This window comes from Podarcis cretensis, assembly GCF_951804945.1.
Source record: "Podarcis cretensis genome assembly, chromosome: 8".
NCBI classification, from domain to species: domain Eukaryota; kingdom Metazoa; phylum Chordata; class Lepidosauria; order Squamata; family Lacertidae; genus Podarcis; species Podarcis cretensis.
In genome coordinates, this window is record NC_137177.1 from 73,332,319 (window position 1) to 73,351,653 (window position 19,335).

The window sequence follows — 19,335 nt, forward strand, 5'->3', positions numbered from 1 at the left end:
CTGGTTGTCCCTAATTCAAGGTAGCTCGCATTGGACTAAATGAGCTTTGGGATTCCTTCCAACTGCACAATTCTAATGATTCTCAAAGATCACTAAAAAGTTAAAGAGACATGCATGCATGTTTGGCTCAGCCCTAAGTGAGATTACCGTACTTACTAAACTTTGCCTTTTTTATGAATGATCTTCTGGCCACAGCGGAAGGTAACGTTCCTGCCTTCGGGAACAATCCTCGTTTTCATCCTCGGGGGAAGCGGCGTCGGCATCACCGTTGGGAACGGGAATTCTGCCGGCAGAACAAGGAAGGGAAGGGAAAGCAAAACAAAAAGGGCATATTCTCAGCTTCGAGCTACAGATTTAAGATTACACGATTGTTTTCCTGCTGTTGTCTTACTAATTTTGAAAATCGAGGAATTTTGGGGAAGGGCTGGAGTTCAGTGGTTAGAGCATCAGCCTTGCATGCAGAAGGTCCCGGGTTCAATCCCCAGCAGGGTTGAGAGAGACCCCAGTCTGAAAACCTGAAGAGCTGCTGCCAGCCAGTGTAAAGAACACTGGGTTGAAAGGCTCCCCAGGGATCAACCGCCTGCTGCAATGCAGGAATCACATATTAAGAATCCCTGACGCAACTGCTACTGAGCCAGATTCAAGGGCCTTGTCTTAACAAAGTCCTGAACAACTCAGGGACCACATGAACCTTTATATTCTGGTTTGATAACCTGCAGGAGCATAGCTGGTCATTCCCCCAATTGGTGATGCTAATTTTAAATCAACACAAATGCAGCCTTTAGTGTCATTGGCCCAGTCATGTGGGAACTCAGCCCATAGAGATTCATCAGGCACCTTGTTTTTCAACTTTTAAATGCCTGTTGAAAACTTTTCTATGCCTCCAGGCTTACGCAGGCAATTAACAAACAACAGTTATCCGATATCTGATCTTAAATGTTTTAATGGCTTCATGAGTGGTTGTTGTAAACCACTCGGATTTTTTTTAAAAAAATGAGTAAAGGTATATAAATATTCTATTAAAAAATACATGATCATATTATCATTTATGAATCGCTTCCCATGAGGCATCCCATCTTCCTAAACTCTCTTGGATGTTGCATTCCAAACACCAGAGAGAGACTCCCAGCTATCAGGGGAATGTAGCCTGTCATTAGCTCCCATTAATAAAATATCAGCCCATTATCCTGGACAGGCCGAGCTATCCGCCTAGCAAAAGAGCATTCTTCCCTTGCGTCTATTGCTTATAAATATATTATATATCCCTTTTAGAAGCAGATATCCTTGAATGCTGGATTCAAAGCAAAATATATTCATTACCTGAGCAAAAGCCGCAGCTATACGGACAATTTTTCTTCATAAACTTCCTGCGCGTTCTGCAGTAGCCTTTCTGAGACCATGAAGGACATATGAAGATTCGATCTTTACAGCCTGAAATAGGAAGATTCATTAAAGGTGGCAATAAAAACTTTTTAAAAGCTGATTGAACTTTGTGCACTTTGATTTCAACCGATGTTGGTCCTGTCAATGGAAATGTACCCACATATTTATTTATCGGAAGCATTTTTTAAATCCTGCTTTTCATCTGAGAAAGGCTATACATGAGTGGCTTACAGATAGCAGTGGTAAGAAAGCCCATGCCTTCAAGCTTATGAAATAGCATAAAAGGAAAAGATATGAGGAGGGACGTGGAAGAAAGCAAGCTCAAGGCACTAGTTACTGGGTAAAGGTTCCTGTAGCAACCAACCAGCATGAAAAACTTTGTAGAGAAGGATTGCAAGGTAACTGATCTTTCAGCCGAGTCTTTAATTTTTCTTTGTTCCAACAGTTGAAAAAGCATGCTTTGGAGCGTGGATGGTTTGAGTGGAAGAAGCATATTTATAAATATACAGTGGTACCTCGGGTTAAGTACTTAATTCGTTCTGGAGGTCCGTACTTAACCTGAAACTGTTCTTAACCTGAAGCACCACTTTAGCTAATGGGGCCTCCTTCTGCCGCCGCCCCGCCAGAGCACGATTTCTGTTCTCATCCTGATGCGAAGTTCTTAACCCGAGGTACTATTTCTGGGTTAGCGGAGTCTGTAACCTGAAGCGTATGTAACCCGAGGTACCACTGTATGTGAAAACTTGCCAGGTCACCAGAATGTAAGAAGAATCTTGCTGCACAAAGGGTTAAGAGTCATGCATCCATTGCTCCGCCTACTTTTTTCCTCTGGTCCCGCCCACTTCTGGCAGGTGGCCCTAGGAGACAATGCCAGCCCTTGGGGGCTGCAAAAATGCCTCCCACCCCCGCTGTGTTTTGCATGCAGCACTGGAGATCCTGAGTGGAGCAGGAATGTTGGCCTACCTCCAGGTTCCCTTCTGACCCTGACTCTTAAAAGACGCCCAGGTCAAAGGAGAAAGGGAAAGGAAATAAATAAACCTGGCTGCATCAGCAAGGCTAAGATCATATAATACATTAGAACAACCCCACCACCACCAAAAATAAATAAATAGAAAAGGAAAATCAAGCTCAGCTATGGCCTGTTTTGGCTTCTCAGCTATCGGCACTTATTAGAAGGAGCAAAATGTGCGACTGGGAAGGTGGCACAGGCTTGGCACAGAAAGCAGTCCTTCGACGGCAATGCCAATTCAACCCTTTTTTCAAACTGTAGGAAAACAAGGCTGGTTTCTGATCCCTCCGCTGCCAGAGCTATGTTCTCATCAGGCCGTTTTCTCCTCACCCCACCTCACCCTCCGCTGTAAATATAGCATTTCACAGAATTTCTATGATGGACCAGAAACGTATCATTTTCTCTCCCCAATACTAGTTTTCAGAGGCCCAGCCTCAGGAAATCTGGGGAAGTTGGAGCCAGTAACTTCCAAACTGAAGGCGTGCGGTGCGGCCTGCAGGGATAAATGCTGCTTTCAGGAGAGGAGAGAGAGCCACTGATGTAAACACGTTTCTGCAGGGAATCAGCAAAGAGACAGGCAATCTGGCACTCAAGAAGGCAGCTTTGTGTAGTGGTTAGAGTGCCAGAATCTAGGTCCCTGGGAGACCTGGGTTCAAATCCTAGGGGGCCAGTCCCTGTCTCTCACTCTCGCCTACCTCACAGGGTTGTTGTGAGGATAAAATGGAGGGGGAGCCACATACAGCCTGCCATGTGTGTTGGAATTGTTTAAAAGGTGTTTTCCTAGAGGAATCAGAATTGCAGAGTTGAAAGGGACTCTGATAATCATCTAGTCCATGATTTAGTACTAACTCTGGAAGATCCTATGAACACAGTAACAGAAGTGCTGAAAGAAATTGATCAGTTTGGTCAGTTGGCAGGATTTATTTTGAATAAGAAAAAAACTAAAGGAATTACCAAAAATATAGACCAGGAGACAGTTAATAGATTACAGCAGCAAACTGAGATCGAAGTGGTTAAGAAAGTTAAATATTTAGGAGTATGGTTAACCCCCAGGAGTATTGACTTGTTTCAGAATAATTATATTCCAACATGGAATAAGATCAAAAGGGACTTAAGAGATATGGGGAAGAATGAAATTGTCATTTTGGGGAAGAATCGCAACGATAAAAATGAATGTGCTACCGAAGATGTTATCAAAGGGGCAGCAATCTTTAAAAATTGGCAAAGAGTAATTTCAAGGTATATCTGGCAGGGTAAGAAGCCGAGGATAAAATTTAAGATATTGACAGATGCTAAGGAGGAGGCTTCGCCCTGCCAGACTTGAAATTGTACTATGAAGCATCTTGCCTGTTGGTTGAAGGAATGGATGAAACTAGAAGACACGGATGTGTTAGATCTTGAAGGTTTTGACAATAGATTTGGGTGGCATGCGTATTTGTGGTATGACAAGAAACGGGTACATAAAGGATTTGAAAATCACATTATAAGAAGGTCTTTGATTGAAGTGTGGGAAAGATATAAAAAATTGTTGGAACAAAAAACTCCATATTGGTTGTCGCCGCTAGAGGCGATGAGTGTGAAGAAAGTCAATATGACAGGGGGATGGGTGACATATGAGAAGTTAATACGTGAAAGTGAAAGAAAATGGAAAATGAAACCATTTGAAGAAGTTAAGAACTATGTGAATGATTTGGCTGCATTTTTTTCAAATTAATGAGATGTTTAGAAAAGATTTAAACCAGAGGGGTTTTGCTGATAAAGAATCAAAATTTCAGACAGAAATGTTGAACAATGATTATAAGATTCTAGCAAAAATGTATAAGATATTATTGGAATGGTGCACGAAGGATGAGGAGGTAAAATCAGTTATGATTGATTGGGCCAAAGATATAGGGCATAATATACAAATGGAGGACTGGGAAAGACTTTGGAAAGATGGTCTAAGATTTACTGCATGTACAGTCATAAAAGAAAATGTTATGAAAATGATGTATAGATGGTATGTAACACCTGTGAAGCTAGCAAAAATGTATAAGACAAGTAACAAATGTTGGAAATGTAAGGAAAAAGAAGGTACTTTTTTCATATGTGGTGGGAATGTAAGAAGGTAAAATACTTTTGGGAGATGATTTATAATGAATTGAAGAAAATGTTGAAATATACATTTGTTAAGAAACCAGAATCATTCTTACTAGGCATTACAGGTAATGAGATAAATAAGAAAGAAAAGAAGTTACTTTTATATGCAGTGACAGCAGCAAGAATACTGATGGCCCAGAAATGGAAACAAGAGGAGATACCTACGATAGAAGAATGGAGAACCAAAATGATGGACTATGCAAAACTGGATAGAATGACAGGAAGGATCCAGAACCGACGAGATCAAAGATTTATAGAAGATTGGGGGAAAAATATTCAATATTTGCAAAAACTGAGTTATAATCAGATTACGTTTGTAAGTTTTAAGGAAGCTCTGTGATGGGAAAATGTGAAAATAAGTTTTAAAAAGGAACTGAAGTTAACGGTATTAACAACAATGGGTAGAAATGTGGAAAAAGTAATAAAGTGAAGGCATTGCAGACCGATTGAGGGAAGTCAAAAAAGAGAAGCAAGATGTAATCAAGATGTGTGGAATGTATAATTTTGTTTTTGTATTTGAAAACCAATAAAAAGATAATAATAATGAAAAAGATAATCATCTAGTCCATGGGTAGGCAAACTAAGGCCCAGGGGCCAATTCCGGCCCAATCGCCTTCTAAATCTGGCCCACGGACGGTCCGGGAATCAGCGTGTTTTTACATGAGTAGAATGTGTGCTTTTATTTAAAATGCATCTCTGGGTTATTTGTGGGGCATAGGAATTTGTTCATTCCCCGCCCCCCCGCCCCCAAATATAGTCCGGCCCCCCACAAGGTCTGAGGGACAGTGGACCGGCCCCATGCTGAAAAAGTTTGCTGACCCCTGATCAAGTCCAACCTCCGGCAATGCAGGAATATGCAGTTGTCCCATACAGGATCGAACCTGCAACCTTGGCATTATCAGCACCACGCTCTAATTTTTAAGTGTTAATATTATTTTAAAAAAATTATCACTTGCTGTTTGCCACTCGGGACTCCTTTTTGGAGAAACGGCGGGATTATAAAGTTAATAAATAAATAAATTATATGTCACCATGAGCTCCTTGGAGAAAGGCAAGATAGAAATCAAATTATTTTTTTAAAATAACATAACATAGCATAACATTTGGCCCCTATAAGCTCATCATCTAGCTCCTTTGCAGCCCCCCACTTCTAAGAGCCCCCTCCCCTGCCTGAACCCAATCCACAAAGGGCTTTATAACCCCTCCTCCAGGCAGCCACCATTGCCACTAAGCTAGAAGCCAGTCTCCACTCTCACCTCTCAGGCCAATTTGCACGTGCAGCAACCAACATACTTGCACGAAGGGACAGGGCAGCAGAAGAGCTAACAGTGCTTAACCATGCAATTGCTGGTTGAGTCCTTGCTTTCCCTCCCTGCAGCCAACAATGCTCTCGCTCACCGTAAAGGCGGAAGATCCCCCACATCTCATCCTGCGAAATGGTGTTTTTCCCAGTCAGGGTGGCGTTGATGTGCATCAAGGCATTGGGGTCCAGGGAGTGCATGAGGCCCAAAGCATGGCCGATTTCGTGGGCTGCAACGTGGACCAGGTCTGTAAGCCAAACGCCTGAAGAGAGAGAGGGAGATAGAAAGGTGGGGGGAAATAATCAGTGTCCTTAAATCAATAAGGCAACAGACCAGAGCACCAACCGGATGTACAACGCCACCTTTTGCCAGATCAGACCATTGGGTTCACCTAGCTCAGTGCTGTGTAATGTAATCCAATCCTATTTCAACCTAAGATCAATGATGCTCACATACTGGGGGTTCCGAGTTCGAGCTGATGCCACCTTTTCACCACGAAAAGCAGTCAGGAGAGTCGGATGGAGAGCAAGCCAAGCAAAACCTTTTACAATCTACCAGTTGGGTTTTATCAATCTGATTTGGAGACAAGATGCCTTGTTGGCAAGAAGCAATCTTTAAAATGTCCATTCCCCCACCCCCCCACCCTTGGCCCAAAGTGGAGGAGTTGTGAAATCTGTGGTGATGGCGGTGAACTAATCTATACTGGTCAGTAAAAACGTTATAAATGTGATATATATATATATATATATATATATATATATATATATGCCAGAAGGCTCTGCAGAACCATTTAAAATCATCAGTGTAACATTGCATTGAGATCTGTGTGACTTTATTTAAAGCGTTTTTACAAATCAGCATAGATCCAGCCAGTGTTTACGCACAATAAACCCCAAGGCGATGCAACACCTTTCTATTTTCTCCTAAATACGAAACATGCTTGCAAAGCCATCTCAAGACAGGACACATGGGAAATCCTTCCCTATCAAGCCAGAGGTGAATTCACATTTCACAAGATCTGGCACCTCAGCAAATCTGTGCATGGAACCAGAAAGATGTGAGAGCCGACAGTTAAGTGCATTTCTCTCCAGTGATTTCACGGCTCTGGGTTTTAATGGAGGGTTTTTACTGGTCAGAGCAACCCACCTCATGCTTGGAAACCACAACCCAGGAACTTACGACCTGAATTTTGTGGGCTGGTTTTGTCTCTTTGGGCCTAGCAAGCAGGGGGTCTCCTATGAGCCTAGCAGTCAACCCTGCCATGGGAAGTTGAACCATAAAACAAAGCAAGCAATAAGGACAAGGGCAAAGGTTAGCCTCACTTTTCCAACAGATAAAATTTAAGGCCACCACACCATAAGTTTAAAGCACTGTGATACTACTTTCAACAGTCATGGCTTCCCCCCCAAGAATTCTGGGAACTGTCATTTGTTAAGGGATACGGAGAGTTGTGAGAAGAAATCTCCCCTCACAGAACTACAATTCCCAAGGCGGCGTAACAGGCAATCTCTCTTCCCAGGGAACTCTGGGAATTGTAGCTCTGGGAAGGGAAGAGGGGCTTCCCAATGGCTCTGAGAGCTCTTAGCAATAACGGTGTGAATTAGGAAAGTTCACTTTTAAATGCAGTCTGACCCATATTTCTCTTCCAGCCCTGTCTCCAGCATTCATCCTGACCTACTTGCACCAATCTTATGAGGCGGTTAGACTATGTCCAGGCTCTATTGCACGTTCACTCTCATTTGTTTACAGGGCGGTTGCAAACAGTACTGTTTTTCTAGAAAAAGAGGTGCTGGAACTCACCATGAACACCTCTTATAATGGCAATGGCACCCACCTGAGCACTCATCCCAATTTACTTTTACAGTGGTACCTCGGGTTAAGGACTTAATTTGTTCTGGAGGTCCATCCTTAACCTGAAACTGTTCTTAACCTGAGGTATCACTTTAGCTAATGGGGCCTCCCACTGCCGCTGCGTGATTTCTGTTCTCATCCTGAGGTAAAGTTCTTAACCTGAGGTACTATTTCTGGGTTAGCAGAGTCTGTAACCTGAAGCGTCTGTAACCCGAGGTACCACTGTACATGTCTCCCCATTAATAATTCACCCACTGCGAATTTTTAACACGTATCACTGTAGTTTTCTTAACAGCCAAAGTTGATTTTTAAAAACAAAAGCAGATTCGCCACGCTATTTGATCTGCGTCAAGTGTGCCAATCTAAAGTCCCATACCCACCAACATTTCTCTGATGAAAATAGGGACGTCCCAATTCCATAATTATAATTTATACCCCACACATCTTACTGGGTTGCCGCAGCACTCTGAGCAGCTTCCAACATATATAAAAACATAATAAAATATTAAACATTTTTAAAAACTTCCCTATGCGGGGCTGCCTTCAGATGGCTTAGGGGTCGGATACCCTCCAACATTTCCAATGAAAATAGGGACATCCTAAGGAAAAGCGGGACATTTCAGGATCAAATCAGAAACCGGGACGGCTTTTCTAAATCAGGGCGTCCCTGGAAAATAGGGACACTTGGAGGGCCTGAAGTTCTGGTATGTGTCCGAATGCTCATAAATTTTCCATCTGGTCGCACTGTGAGGACTGTTGTAGGGTTAAAAAAATTGAGAGGTTTGAAAAAATAAAGGTGGCTGGACCAGGGTGGGGACAACAATTGTTGCAGCCACTTCCCGTCCCTATTAAAGACCCATCTGCTTAGCATTTAATGTCAAGCGGAGCCTTTTAAAAGAGCAACCCGGTCCGTAATGGAGGCATCTGCTGCCCACAAAATGTCCACGTCTGCAGGAAATCTGGTGATTCAAGTGAACAAAAATGTAAACAGCCCTTCCCCCCTTTTTCTTTTCTTTTGGACAAGAAATCAAGGGAAGGAACAAGGCAAAACCTCTCCCCACTGATAGCACAACTGCCTGGATCTATGCTGGGCTGGGAATGGTTTGTGCAACTGTGGTTGCAGCAGCCCCACTGAGTCACCAAAAACTGAATCTGGACTGGCTACCCCTAAATCTGGAACATTCTGTGTGCAGAACTCCTTCGTCAGCTCACGTCGCAGACATTTTTCTCCCCCTGATGTCTGGCAAGACAGACGTGGAACCAGAAAGGGGGGGGGAGCTGTCTAATCTAAGTCAACCCCAACGAAGGTCAACGCATCAGAAAGCTTTGATGCTCCTCATGGGAAGAGTCTGGGCACATCTTAATTGTCTAGCAAACCACTCAAGAGGATTGCAGGCAGCTTTTTGTTTTTAACAGTTCCCACTCCCAGCCAAACAGTGTAAGGAGCCTGACAGGCCTCCCCAAACAAGAATAAAAATAAATCGATATTTTAAAAATATCTGTGCTGAAAAGAAAGCAAGGCTGTGCACGCATTATAGGCTTAAAGCATATTCCAATGTCCCCTGCCCCCAAGAATCCTGGGAACGTTAATTTGCCTCTCACAGAGCTACAATTCCCAGCACCCTTAACAAACTACAGTTCCCAGGATCTTTTGCAGGGGGTTGCATTCTGAAGGATTGTAGGCGGCCTCTGAGTGACTGAGAAATCCTGTGACCTGTATATGCATTTATTATGACTGAGTATATTTGCATAATGTACGCGACAAGGCTGAGTTCACACAGTATATTCACAGCACATTCAAAGCGCATCCTTTCTCTCAATAACTATGGGCAATGTAGTCCCAGAAACCCCTGATAAAACTTCAGTGTCCAGAATTTTTTCAGGGAAAGAAAACACATTTTTCAGGACCAAAGGGACTAGAAACTTGTTTTTATAAAAAAGAAAGAAAGAAACCCAGAAAGCACCTGCAAAATCACACACAAGAAGAGCTATGTGTAAATTCCATGAGGAAAGGCAGCAAAATGGCACCAAATGTTACCCACGATGACGTCGGCTTCAAGAATCAAGACACGTGATTCCCTTACCCTTTTTCCAGCTGAATCTCGTGTTGCCCACGATCCAGTATTCATGGTCATCAAAATGGATCTCGCCTGTCTGAGGGAAAAAGGCGTGGGCAAGCTCTCCCGTTGTCCCATCAAAGCAGTGGTGGATACTGGACTCCAAGCAGTCTGTATGGTTTATGGAATAGAAGCCTGGAAAATGATGAAATGGGATCACTTAATAATGGTGGAAGCTGGTCTGTTAGGGCCAAGGAGGCAGTTTCCCACCAGCCTTAGTCTGCCCTCGGCCCCCACCTGCCCAACAGTTTAATTTTAAAAAGGAAAAGGGGAAATATTTATTGATTTTTCAAAGTAAATGAAATCCCCCACATCCAACAATGCCCTCTTCCCACTGCACCCTCCAAATGCAGTTTCTTTGTGGGAAAACACTGAGTGATAGCCCATTGAACGTGTAACAAAAGGATGCCATAAAGTTATCTTTCTGGGTAATGCCTTGACTTCCTTAGATATTTTTTCAGCGAGTGCCGAGGTCCATACTTCTTGTTTCTTCTGCGATGATTCCAAATGTCCTAGGGTCGTGGAAATATATGTGCAAGGAAGCAAACATCACTGTCCTCACTAAGACGGGGTGAACGGACAAGATGGCTGCCCAATACTGAGGTAGTACACACATCTTAAAATTGTAGAAGCTGGTTTGAGGGAAAGCACATCAAACAGGAGCATTTCTCAAGAAACTACAGGATGGATACGGATTGTGGCTGGTGTCTTGTGCCCTTGGTTTCTAACACTTGCAGTGGGAACCAGAGTAAGCGCTAATGGTCTGAGTCAGACCATTGGTCCATTTGGCTCAGCATCATCCACACAGACCGCCAATGGCTCTCTAGGGTTTGAGACAGGGAGTCTTCCCTGCCATACCTGGAGAATCCCCAGGATAGACCCTGGGACCTTCCTAGTGCAAAACCACTGAGCTGTGCCCTTTCCCCATATCAAAGTGGTAACTTCAACAAAATGTTGCAGTGCTGTTCTACAAGATGTGACCGGAAAGTTCAGTGAATGGTCACAGAAATCGGACAGCGAGAAGTATTCAAACATACAATCATCCTCAGAAACCCACAAAATGCTCACAATTGTGTATGGAAATGAAGCTGTAACTTTAAGCATTTAAGCATTTCCGTGATGGGCGGCAAACTTTCGAAGGTGACCCTCAGTCAGGCAGACCGTTGACAAGCAGAACGGCAGCAAATGTTGACAGAGTTCGTGACCTATTGAGTTTGTCCGTCTGAATGATGGCGGAAGATTTGCATAGTCCACGTGAAATCGTTACTGATGTTACTGAGTTCTCCCACCCTCCATATTCTTCCGATCTGACCCCACCAGATTTCTTTCTTTTTCCAAAACTGAAATCTGCACTGAAAGGGCACAGATTTTCCAATATTTCACACATCCGAGCAGCTGTGATGAGGGAACTGAAAGCAGTACAAAAAGGGAATTTCTCCAATAGTTTGCAACAGTTCTACGAACTTTGTCAACAGTGCATTGTATCCGAGGGGGCCTACTTTGAAGGCCTGTAAGGTACGAATATTTCTCGCTGTCCGATTTCTGTGACCATTCACCGAACTTTCGGGTCACACCTTCTTTGTTCCAGCCAGCCATGCCCTCTGCTAGGGCACTCCATTCCATCTTCCTTTTCTTCCCTCGATCCTGACACAAAGCATTCTGTAACCAGTGAGCATGTTCAGTCCTCAGCGGGGTTGCTGTGGGTTTTCACACACCCCATCACACTTTCAGAGTTTTCTTCTGAAACCAGCACTATAAGAGGTAAAAGGTAAAGGGACCCCTGACCATTTGGTCCAGTTGTGGCCGACTCTGGGGTTGCGGCGCTCATCTCACTTTATTGGCCGAGGGAGCTGGCGTACAGCTTCCAGGTCATATGGCCAGCATGACTAAGCTGCTTCTGGCGAACCTGAGCAGCGTACGGAAACGCCATTTACCTTCCCGCTGGAGCGCTACCTATTTATCTACTTGCACTTTTTGGGGTGCTTTTGAACTGCTAGGTTGGCAGGAGCAGGGACTGAGCAACAGGAGCTCACCCCGTTGCGGGGATTTGAACCGCCGGCCTTCTGATCGGCAAGTCCTAGTCTCTGTGGTTTAACCCACAGTGCCACCCGCGCCCCTACTATAAGAGGAACCCCTACCAATTTTTAGGTCACTGGCTGCCCTTGGCGGCACCTCTCGGAAGCTGAAGGGGGAGACTTCGCTCCACATGCGGAAAGCAGCAGACAGGCCCTTCCTTGTCTGGCTCTCGTTGATGATGTTCCTAGGAAAAGACAGGATCCTGGAAGGAAATGGAAATGGAATGAAAATAAGAGGCAGCTTTGGAACTGTTTGAGCTAATAGAGACCAGAGGGATTGCGACCAGAAATGGCTGCTCAGCCCCACCCAGACTTGGAAGATCACATCGTATCACACACACAGAGAGATGGAGGTTGAGAAATATAGGGAAAAAACTACCCAAACTGTATAGAAATCTATTCATGTACGCGACGACAGCGGCAAGAATGTTGCTTGCCCAAAAATGGAAAGAAGTCGTCCCAACAAAAGAAGAATGGATAACAAAAACTTACGGAATATGCAGAAATGGCAAAACTTACCGGAAAAATACAAAATCAAGATAAACTTTTTAATAAAAGAATGGAAATGGTTTATTGGATATTTGCAAATAAACTGTAAACAGATAAGGACACAGGCAGGGTTATTGTAATAACCTGCAGTTTTATAAGAATGTATATTTAAATAGATGAATAAATGAGTAAGTTAAGTTAATTTGGAATATGCAGAAAATATAAAAATAAATTTAAGGAACCAAAGAAAGAGGGGGAAGGAAGTCAAGTTGTGAAATGTTAAAATGACTGTAAAATGACTGAAATGTATAAAATTGAAAATCATAAATAAAAATTATGTTAAAAAACAGAGAGAGATGGGGGGGGGGCTCACAGATCCCTGCAAAGGGTGCCAGATTAAATCCCAACACCTTCTGTTTGAAACCTTGGTTTGCAGCCTAGACCAGGACTGGGAAACCGTGGCCCTCCAAGTCTTCAGAACTGCAGCCAGCCATGCCCCTTTCCAGCACACTCTATTCCATTTCCCCTCCCACTAGGCTTCCTTGTCTGAATGGACAGTCAGCATTGCCTGTGTGGATGGAAGACAGAGCCCTCCCCTTTATCATTTCCACCCCTTCCCAGAAACCAGTATTCAAACCAGGAAAGGGGAGAGAAATTTACATTGCAACGTATTTTCCCCCAAACAAACCCTAATTTGCACTTCCTCCAGTGTTAGCCAAATCAAAATGCGGTTATACTTTGAAATTCCCATGCTTCTGACGCAGTTTGCCGAGCCCCACAAAAAGTGCAAAAATATGAGTATTTGAGGTATGCAGAAGAATGCATATGCATTTGTAAAAAACAACGGGCGTAGATGTAATTTAACAGAGAAAATCCATTGCAAAAATTAAGTATTTGACCCCCACCCCCAAAACTATTAGTATTTCTACAAATCCTGGCCTTACTTGTACGTGAGATTGAAGTGGTCCCACTTCAGGTGACCTGGCGTGAGCGTGTAGCGTTTCTTCCGGCTATGGGGATGGAGTGGAAATTTGCCATCTCGGAGAGCAGGGGGAATTCCAGGAGGAAAACCGTGAAGAGCAGGATCTGCCTTAAAAAAGCCAAGCCAAGCAGGTCAGGAGGAGAGCTCAGCACGTCAGCTCTGCACCAAAGCCTCTGGGTTGGGTCCCCGTTACGTGAGAGGCAGTGTGGTGTAGCGGTTAGAGTGATGGACCCAACTCAGTCACGATTCACACTGGGAAGACTGTGGGTAGGAATGTCACAGAGTTCGGATGAAAACTGAAACAGAAAAATTGTTCCATGGCCAGAAAGGAAATCAATCCAGCAAATACAATCAGAATCCGCCATTTTTGCTTGGTCTGCAAACAACATGTTGTTCCATCTGCAAACAATACGTAATTTATTACTCGGCCCCTCACTGCTCAATTTGCAATGTGCATCCTTTGCATTGAATGAATGGGGGTGGAATAACATCATTTACACTATTAATTATGGAAGCCATGTGATTCTGCCACAGTGGACAGTGAGACTAATAACCTGGCTTTTGGTGGAAGATGAACTGAATGGAAACCGTGAGGCCTGTGATGAACACAGAGTTGAAAAGGAAAACAAAACCTTCTTACTTCCACATCTGAGGGCCCGCCTCTGTCTCTCACCCTACTCTACCTCACAGGATTGTTGTGAGGATAAAATGGAGGGAGAATCATGTATGCATGCCCTGCCATGGATATAACAATAGAAAGGACATTCAATTGGGAGGCTAAAAGAAGACTATAAGGGGTGCCTCTATCTTTTATGAAAAAGCTAATGTCGCCATTCTGCCACTAGGTGACAGTCTAGAGAACAAGGCGGTTTGAGGGCAGAACTAACTCCGACCAGCATTTCATTTTTGTAAACTGACCTCAATCTGAAACCCTGGAGAGCTGCTGCCGGTCAGTGTAGCTAGGTGGACCAACGGCTTGCTACAAAGCCAGCTTCTTGTATTCCTCTCTTCTGCAGGGCAAAGGGAATCCCAGAATGTTAAACTAGCATGAGAAATGGGCTCTGGATCTCAACAGGGAAAGAAACAAGGAACTGCCAGATCTTGCCTTGGATTCCCCCCTAGCTCTTGTCAGGAATGGTTGGTCTTGGAGCTGAGGCCAAGCTAGCTTAGTTGAGATGTTGGACTCAGAAGACCTTTCACTAGGTGTGCAGCTCTTGGTCTGAACAGCCCTGATGAGCTGCACACAGGGAAAAACGGGCACTGCCCCACCAACCTCATTCTGTCTGCCTTTTTTATTACACCAAGTCCAGGGGGTGGCCCTGCCTGCCAACGTCCTCCTCCTCTTTAGTCTCAGGGACAAAACTCAAATTAAGTAGGCTCTGCCCTCACTGGCTCTGGCGCCACCTGCTGTTGGGCTCCCTGCCTTCTGCCCCATCAGCCTCTTCTGCCACATGATGCCAACCAACTCCCAGCCTCACATGTTTATTTCCAGGAAAGGTCTGTGAGCCAGGGAAAGAGCTGGCTGGTTCCTTAAAGTGAAGGCAGCCAAGCACAAATGGGCTTTTTTTAGGGCTGCCAGCTCTCTGGTTGCAGCCCCAGAGACTCTTGTGTTTCAGGGTCCTTTTTTCAGGAGCCTGGAGCTGGAAATATTAAGCATCAAGGCTGTCAGCCTGTCTCTAAATAAAGTAAAGGTAAAGGGACCCCTGACCATTAGGTCCAGTCGTGGCCGACTTTGGGGTTGCGGCACTCATCTTGCTTTATTGGCCAAGGGAGCTGGCATACAGCTTCCGGGTCATGTGGCCAGCATGACTAAGCTGCTTCTGGCGAACCAGAGCAGTGCACGGAAACACCGTTTACCTTCCCGCCAGAACGGTACCTATTTATCTACTTGCACTTTGACGTGCTTTCGAACTGCTAGGTTGGCAGGAGCAGGGACTGAGCAACGGGAGCTCACCCCATCGCGGGGATTTGAACCGCCGACCTTCTGATCGGCAAGTCCTAGGCTCTGTGGTTTAACCCACAGTGCCACCCGTGTCCCTTGTCTCTAAATACCAGGCTTGAAATCCAGGGGTGGTTGGTGCCCACTGGAGGCTGGTAGGTTGGAAGGTAGAGAGGCCAACACTAGGTGGCGCCAGAGCAACTATTGGCTGAGCCAACTAAGTCTATGTTTGTCCCCAGCCTCTTCCTCCCTGTTGAGTTGTACAAGGGGCAAGACCAAGGGGGAGGAAGCTGGCAGCCAGGGGCACCCCCTGGATTGGATGGAAGTAAATATCAGTCAGGGGCTGCCCCAGGGCACGCTGAGGTTGGTGGGGCAGTGCCGCATTTACCCTAATAGACCAGCCTCCACTGTTCAAATCCGCACTTGGCTACAAAGCCCACTGGGTGATCTTGGGCCAGTTGCTCCTTCTCAGCCCTGCCCTGCTCTACCTTGCAGGGTTGGTGTCAGGCAAAAATGGAGGGTGGGGAAGTGAGAGCAAGCTATCTTGAGCTCCTTGTCTGTTTGCCTCCTTTGTGTAGTTGTAATAAACCGTCTCGATTAACAACGCGTCGCAGCTGGGGTTGGACTAGATGATCCTTCGGTTCCCCCTCCCAATTCTGCACTCTCTTCACAAAAGCAGGCGGTTCTGAAACGTCCTACCCCTTGCGGAAGCGAGGAAGGGGAAATGCCGTATTGAAACAAGACTCTTCTCTAGCTTAGGATGTGTCCTGAAACTTATATAGGGCACACAGACATGTGCTTTTCCAATGCCTCTGTAAGTAGGTCAAAAGTCTGATCTCACGCCCAAATCTTTAGGAAAGAAAGAAAGAAAGAAGTGTGTGAAACTTCCATTTTTGGTCCCCTCCCCACAAAAAAAAGGGATCTTGCAGAGATGGAAAAGCTTCTGAAAAAGGAAGCCAAAAGGATCAAGGGGGTGGACACACACACATGCCATGAGCAAAGGTTGCAGCGTTTGGACTTTGCAACAAGGAGAGGTGTGCAAGATAGAGGGGCAGGATAGAGGGGTATAAAAATGTTGCAAAGTATGATGAAATTGGTTTAGGAGAGGCTTCTCCATTCCTTCTTCCATAATACTAGATTTTTGGGCCATCCCAAGGAGCTGGATGTTAAAAGATTGAGGACAGACAAAAAGCAAGGACTTCTTCACACAATGTACCTTTAAACTGTGGAATTTTTGATAGTCATCAGTCTGGAAGGCTTTAAAAGATTAGACTAATTAATTCACGGAGGCAACTGAAGTTCAACCCATCACTCAGCCCTGAAAGCTCAGTTGGCAATCTTGGGCCAGCTGCTGTCTGTCGACGTAACCTACCTTGCAAGGTAGTTGGAACCATTAAAAAATTGAGAGGTGTGTGGAGTAATAAATTAAATCGGTGGGCCTTACTTCTAGTTAAGCATGCACTGTTAACCCCACCAAAAGCTTTTTCTGCCATGCCAGGAATCTAAGAATGAAATTTGAAGAGGCAATACTTGAACTCTTTGCCGTCTCTTCTGCCCAGTGGACAGGGATGCAGGACCCGAGTTCAAATCTTTGACCTCCTTGCAAAAAAACAAACAAACCCACAACACCATGAGATATAATGTAACAGTTGAGCAAATATTTAAGTTCCCATTCCATAGAATATGACCACACAGCAAAGAAAAATAAAGGGTGAAATGCAACAGACCTGAGTTCAAATCCCTGTCCAGTGGGGCACTCTTGGGTCAGTCACAATCTCTCCATCTAACCTACCCCACAGGGGTGTCGTTAGGATGAAACAACCGCCTTGAGCTAATTTGGGGTGGGGAAGAAGGCAGGATATTAAAACAGCACACAATATTTGGAAGAAAATTTGCCGCATCTTACCTCAGTCTCTCTTGCTTTCATCTCAAGCAAACCTTCCCGAGCAGCCAGTAGACCCAGGAGCGGAATAATGCATAAGAAACTCAAGACGCAAGGCCATTTAGGGCTTCTCTGCTTCTCCGTTGGTAGAAAACCACGAGAAAAGCCGGCGGAAAACTTTTCCATATGCTCCATGCCTGGCTTTAATTTAAAAAACAACAATGCAACACAGCAGGAAGGAAGAGAGAGAAATCAATGCACGCTGTGTCTGCAGCAGTGGCAAACTTTGCTGGAAATTGACAAAACTATTTGGAGGGGAGTGTTGAGTGGGGGGCAGGAGGGAAGAGAGGAGTAGACTTTACATTAAACTTTGGTTTGATGAGCCAAGTGGTTTTTCTTTTTTTTATAAAAAATAAAATCAGCTCCTGCCAAGCCGTTTCATATTACTCTGTGATTTTCTGTTAACAGAGGAGGCAGAAAGGGGGGGCACCACTGGACAGCCCAACAGCTGTGCTCAGGGAAGCGAGAGAGAGAAAGAGAGAGAGAGAGAGAGAGAGAGGCAGCTCAGACAGCTGTGTCTCAGCAGCTGGAGCAGGGAGGCGATTTATGCAATGACACCCTGCTCCCAAAAAAAAAGGGGGGAGTATAGGAGGGGAGGAGAAAATGGTAGGATGGAAAGCAGAAGCAGAATCCAGATTCAGAAGTTTCCCTTTGGAATATTTCATCGGGGGATGTTCCATGTTAGGAAATGTGTTGTTCATTGACCGGCATCTTCTAGGAAGGCAGGGTGGGCAGAGACCAGTAGGAGCATCAGTTTCATCTGGTTGCTCTGCTTTCACAAGCTGGTAAACAACACTGGATCAAAGAAAGAAAACAAGGAGATCTAGGGCAATGCCAGCAACCGCTGCTATTCTTACTATTCTTACTATATAGAAGCCTCATGCCCAGTGTGACTCGGGAGTTCTAAGAAACAGAAGAAAAACAGTGGAGTTTTGCTTAAAATCAGTGGGATTTGGAAAGGTTCAATCCGCCATCTTGATTCAAAATGGCGCCCAGTTAAGAACTCAAGAAGAGCCTGCTGGATCAGGCCAGTGGCTCATCTCGTCCAGATACCTGTTCTCACAGTGGCTGACAAGAAGCTTGTGGCAAAGCAGCAAGCAGGATTTGAGGATTCTCCCCTCCTGGGGTTTCCAGACACTGGTATTCAGAAGCATTGCAGCCTCCAGCTGAAGAGGCAGAACGTAAACATCATGTCTAGTAGCCATCGACAGCCCTCTCTTCCAAACGTAGCAGAAAACCAGCTCCATGATCTCAAGAAGCATCACACAAAATTTGGATAAAACCAATGTGGTTGTAAAAGGTTGGGTCCGCCATCTTGTTTCAAAATGGCTTCCCATTGTTTCTAAATGTCGGTGGTAACTGGCCTCCTCGATCTCAGGAAAATGTGGTTCACCTTAAGAGGTGTCCAAATGCACAGAAATTGAACAACTGTCCAAAATACGGATGCAGATTTTGATCTCTTCGATTTCAGGCCCACCTTTTACCAGAAGGTCCCAGGGTGGGTTACGAAACAAGGTGACAAATACAAGGTTAAAAGCAAAGCAAAGTAGAAATATGAAGAACTGAAAGCAAATAATTTTGGGGTGGTGCCGAGTGATGGTGTGGTATAGTGGTTAGAACGTCCAAATGAGGGCCAGGGAGAGTTGAGTTCAGATTTTTGCTCAGCCAGGATCTAGCCAGTCTGTTGCTTGAAGCAAAGGTCAAGATGGAACCCCTCCCCTCCAAAAAAATGCATGCATATAAAGCAAAGTGGACAGGGAGAGGAAACTTATATCAGTCTTAGCAAGGGGGCAGTGCCCTTCACTGCTGCAGCATAGGTATGGGGGGCAGGTGAGGCCAGGGTGTGCACATAGCTCTGTCCTCTGACAGAAGGGGACTCTGGAGGAACAGTTTGGTGGAAGCAGGGCGACCATCGCTGCTGCGTAGCCCCTACAACTTGACTGCAGTTGCGTCTACCTGATGGTTGGGTTTGCCTTGACGAAGCTCAACGGGCGACTCTAGGCCAGTGGCCATCTCACAGCCTTGCCTACCTCAGAGGGGCGTTGTGAGCACAAAAAACAGCGGGGAGCGAGATTTGTGCGTTGCCCTGAGCCGCTGGGAGCAAGCTC

At 45.0% G+C, this 19,335-nt stretch overlaps 1 protein-coding gene across 4 annotated transcripts in view; it reads right to left on the bottom strand.

Moving 5' to 3' along the window:
* Nucleotides 1–19,335, bottom strand: part of MMP23B (matrix metallopeptidase 23B) — a 30,111-nt gene that overhangs the window by 2,206 nt on the left and 8,570 nt on the right. For 3 of the 4 annotated variants that reach the window (XM_079987161.1, XM_079987160.1, XM_079987162.1), the window contains 7 exons: nt 17,192–17,368; nt 13,309–13,454; nt 11,939–12,078; nt 9,768–9,935; nt 5,930–6,094; nt 1,321–1,431; nt 157–283 (listed from right to left, as the gene is read on the bottom strand). In XM_079987161.1, the coding sequence (XP_079843287.1) occupies nt 157–283; nt 1,321–1,431; nt 5,930–6,094; nt 9,768–9,935; nt 11,939–12,078; nt 13,309–13,454; nt 17,192–17,362 (1,028 nt within the window). In that variant the 5' untranslated portion in view covers nt 17,363–17,368. Of the gene's footprint in view, nt 1–156; nt 284–1,320; nt 1,432–5,929; nt 6,095–9,767; nt 9,936–11,938; nt 12,079–13,308; nt 13,455–17,191; nt 18,732–19,335 lie in introns of those variants that run through there. The other variant, XM_079987159.1, reaches the window with a different exon arrangement.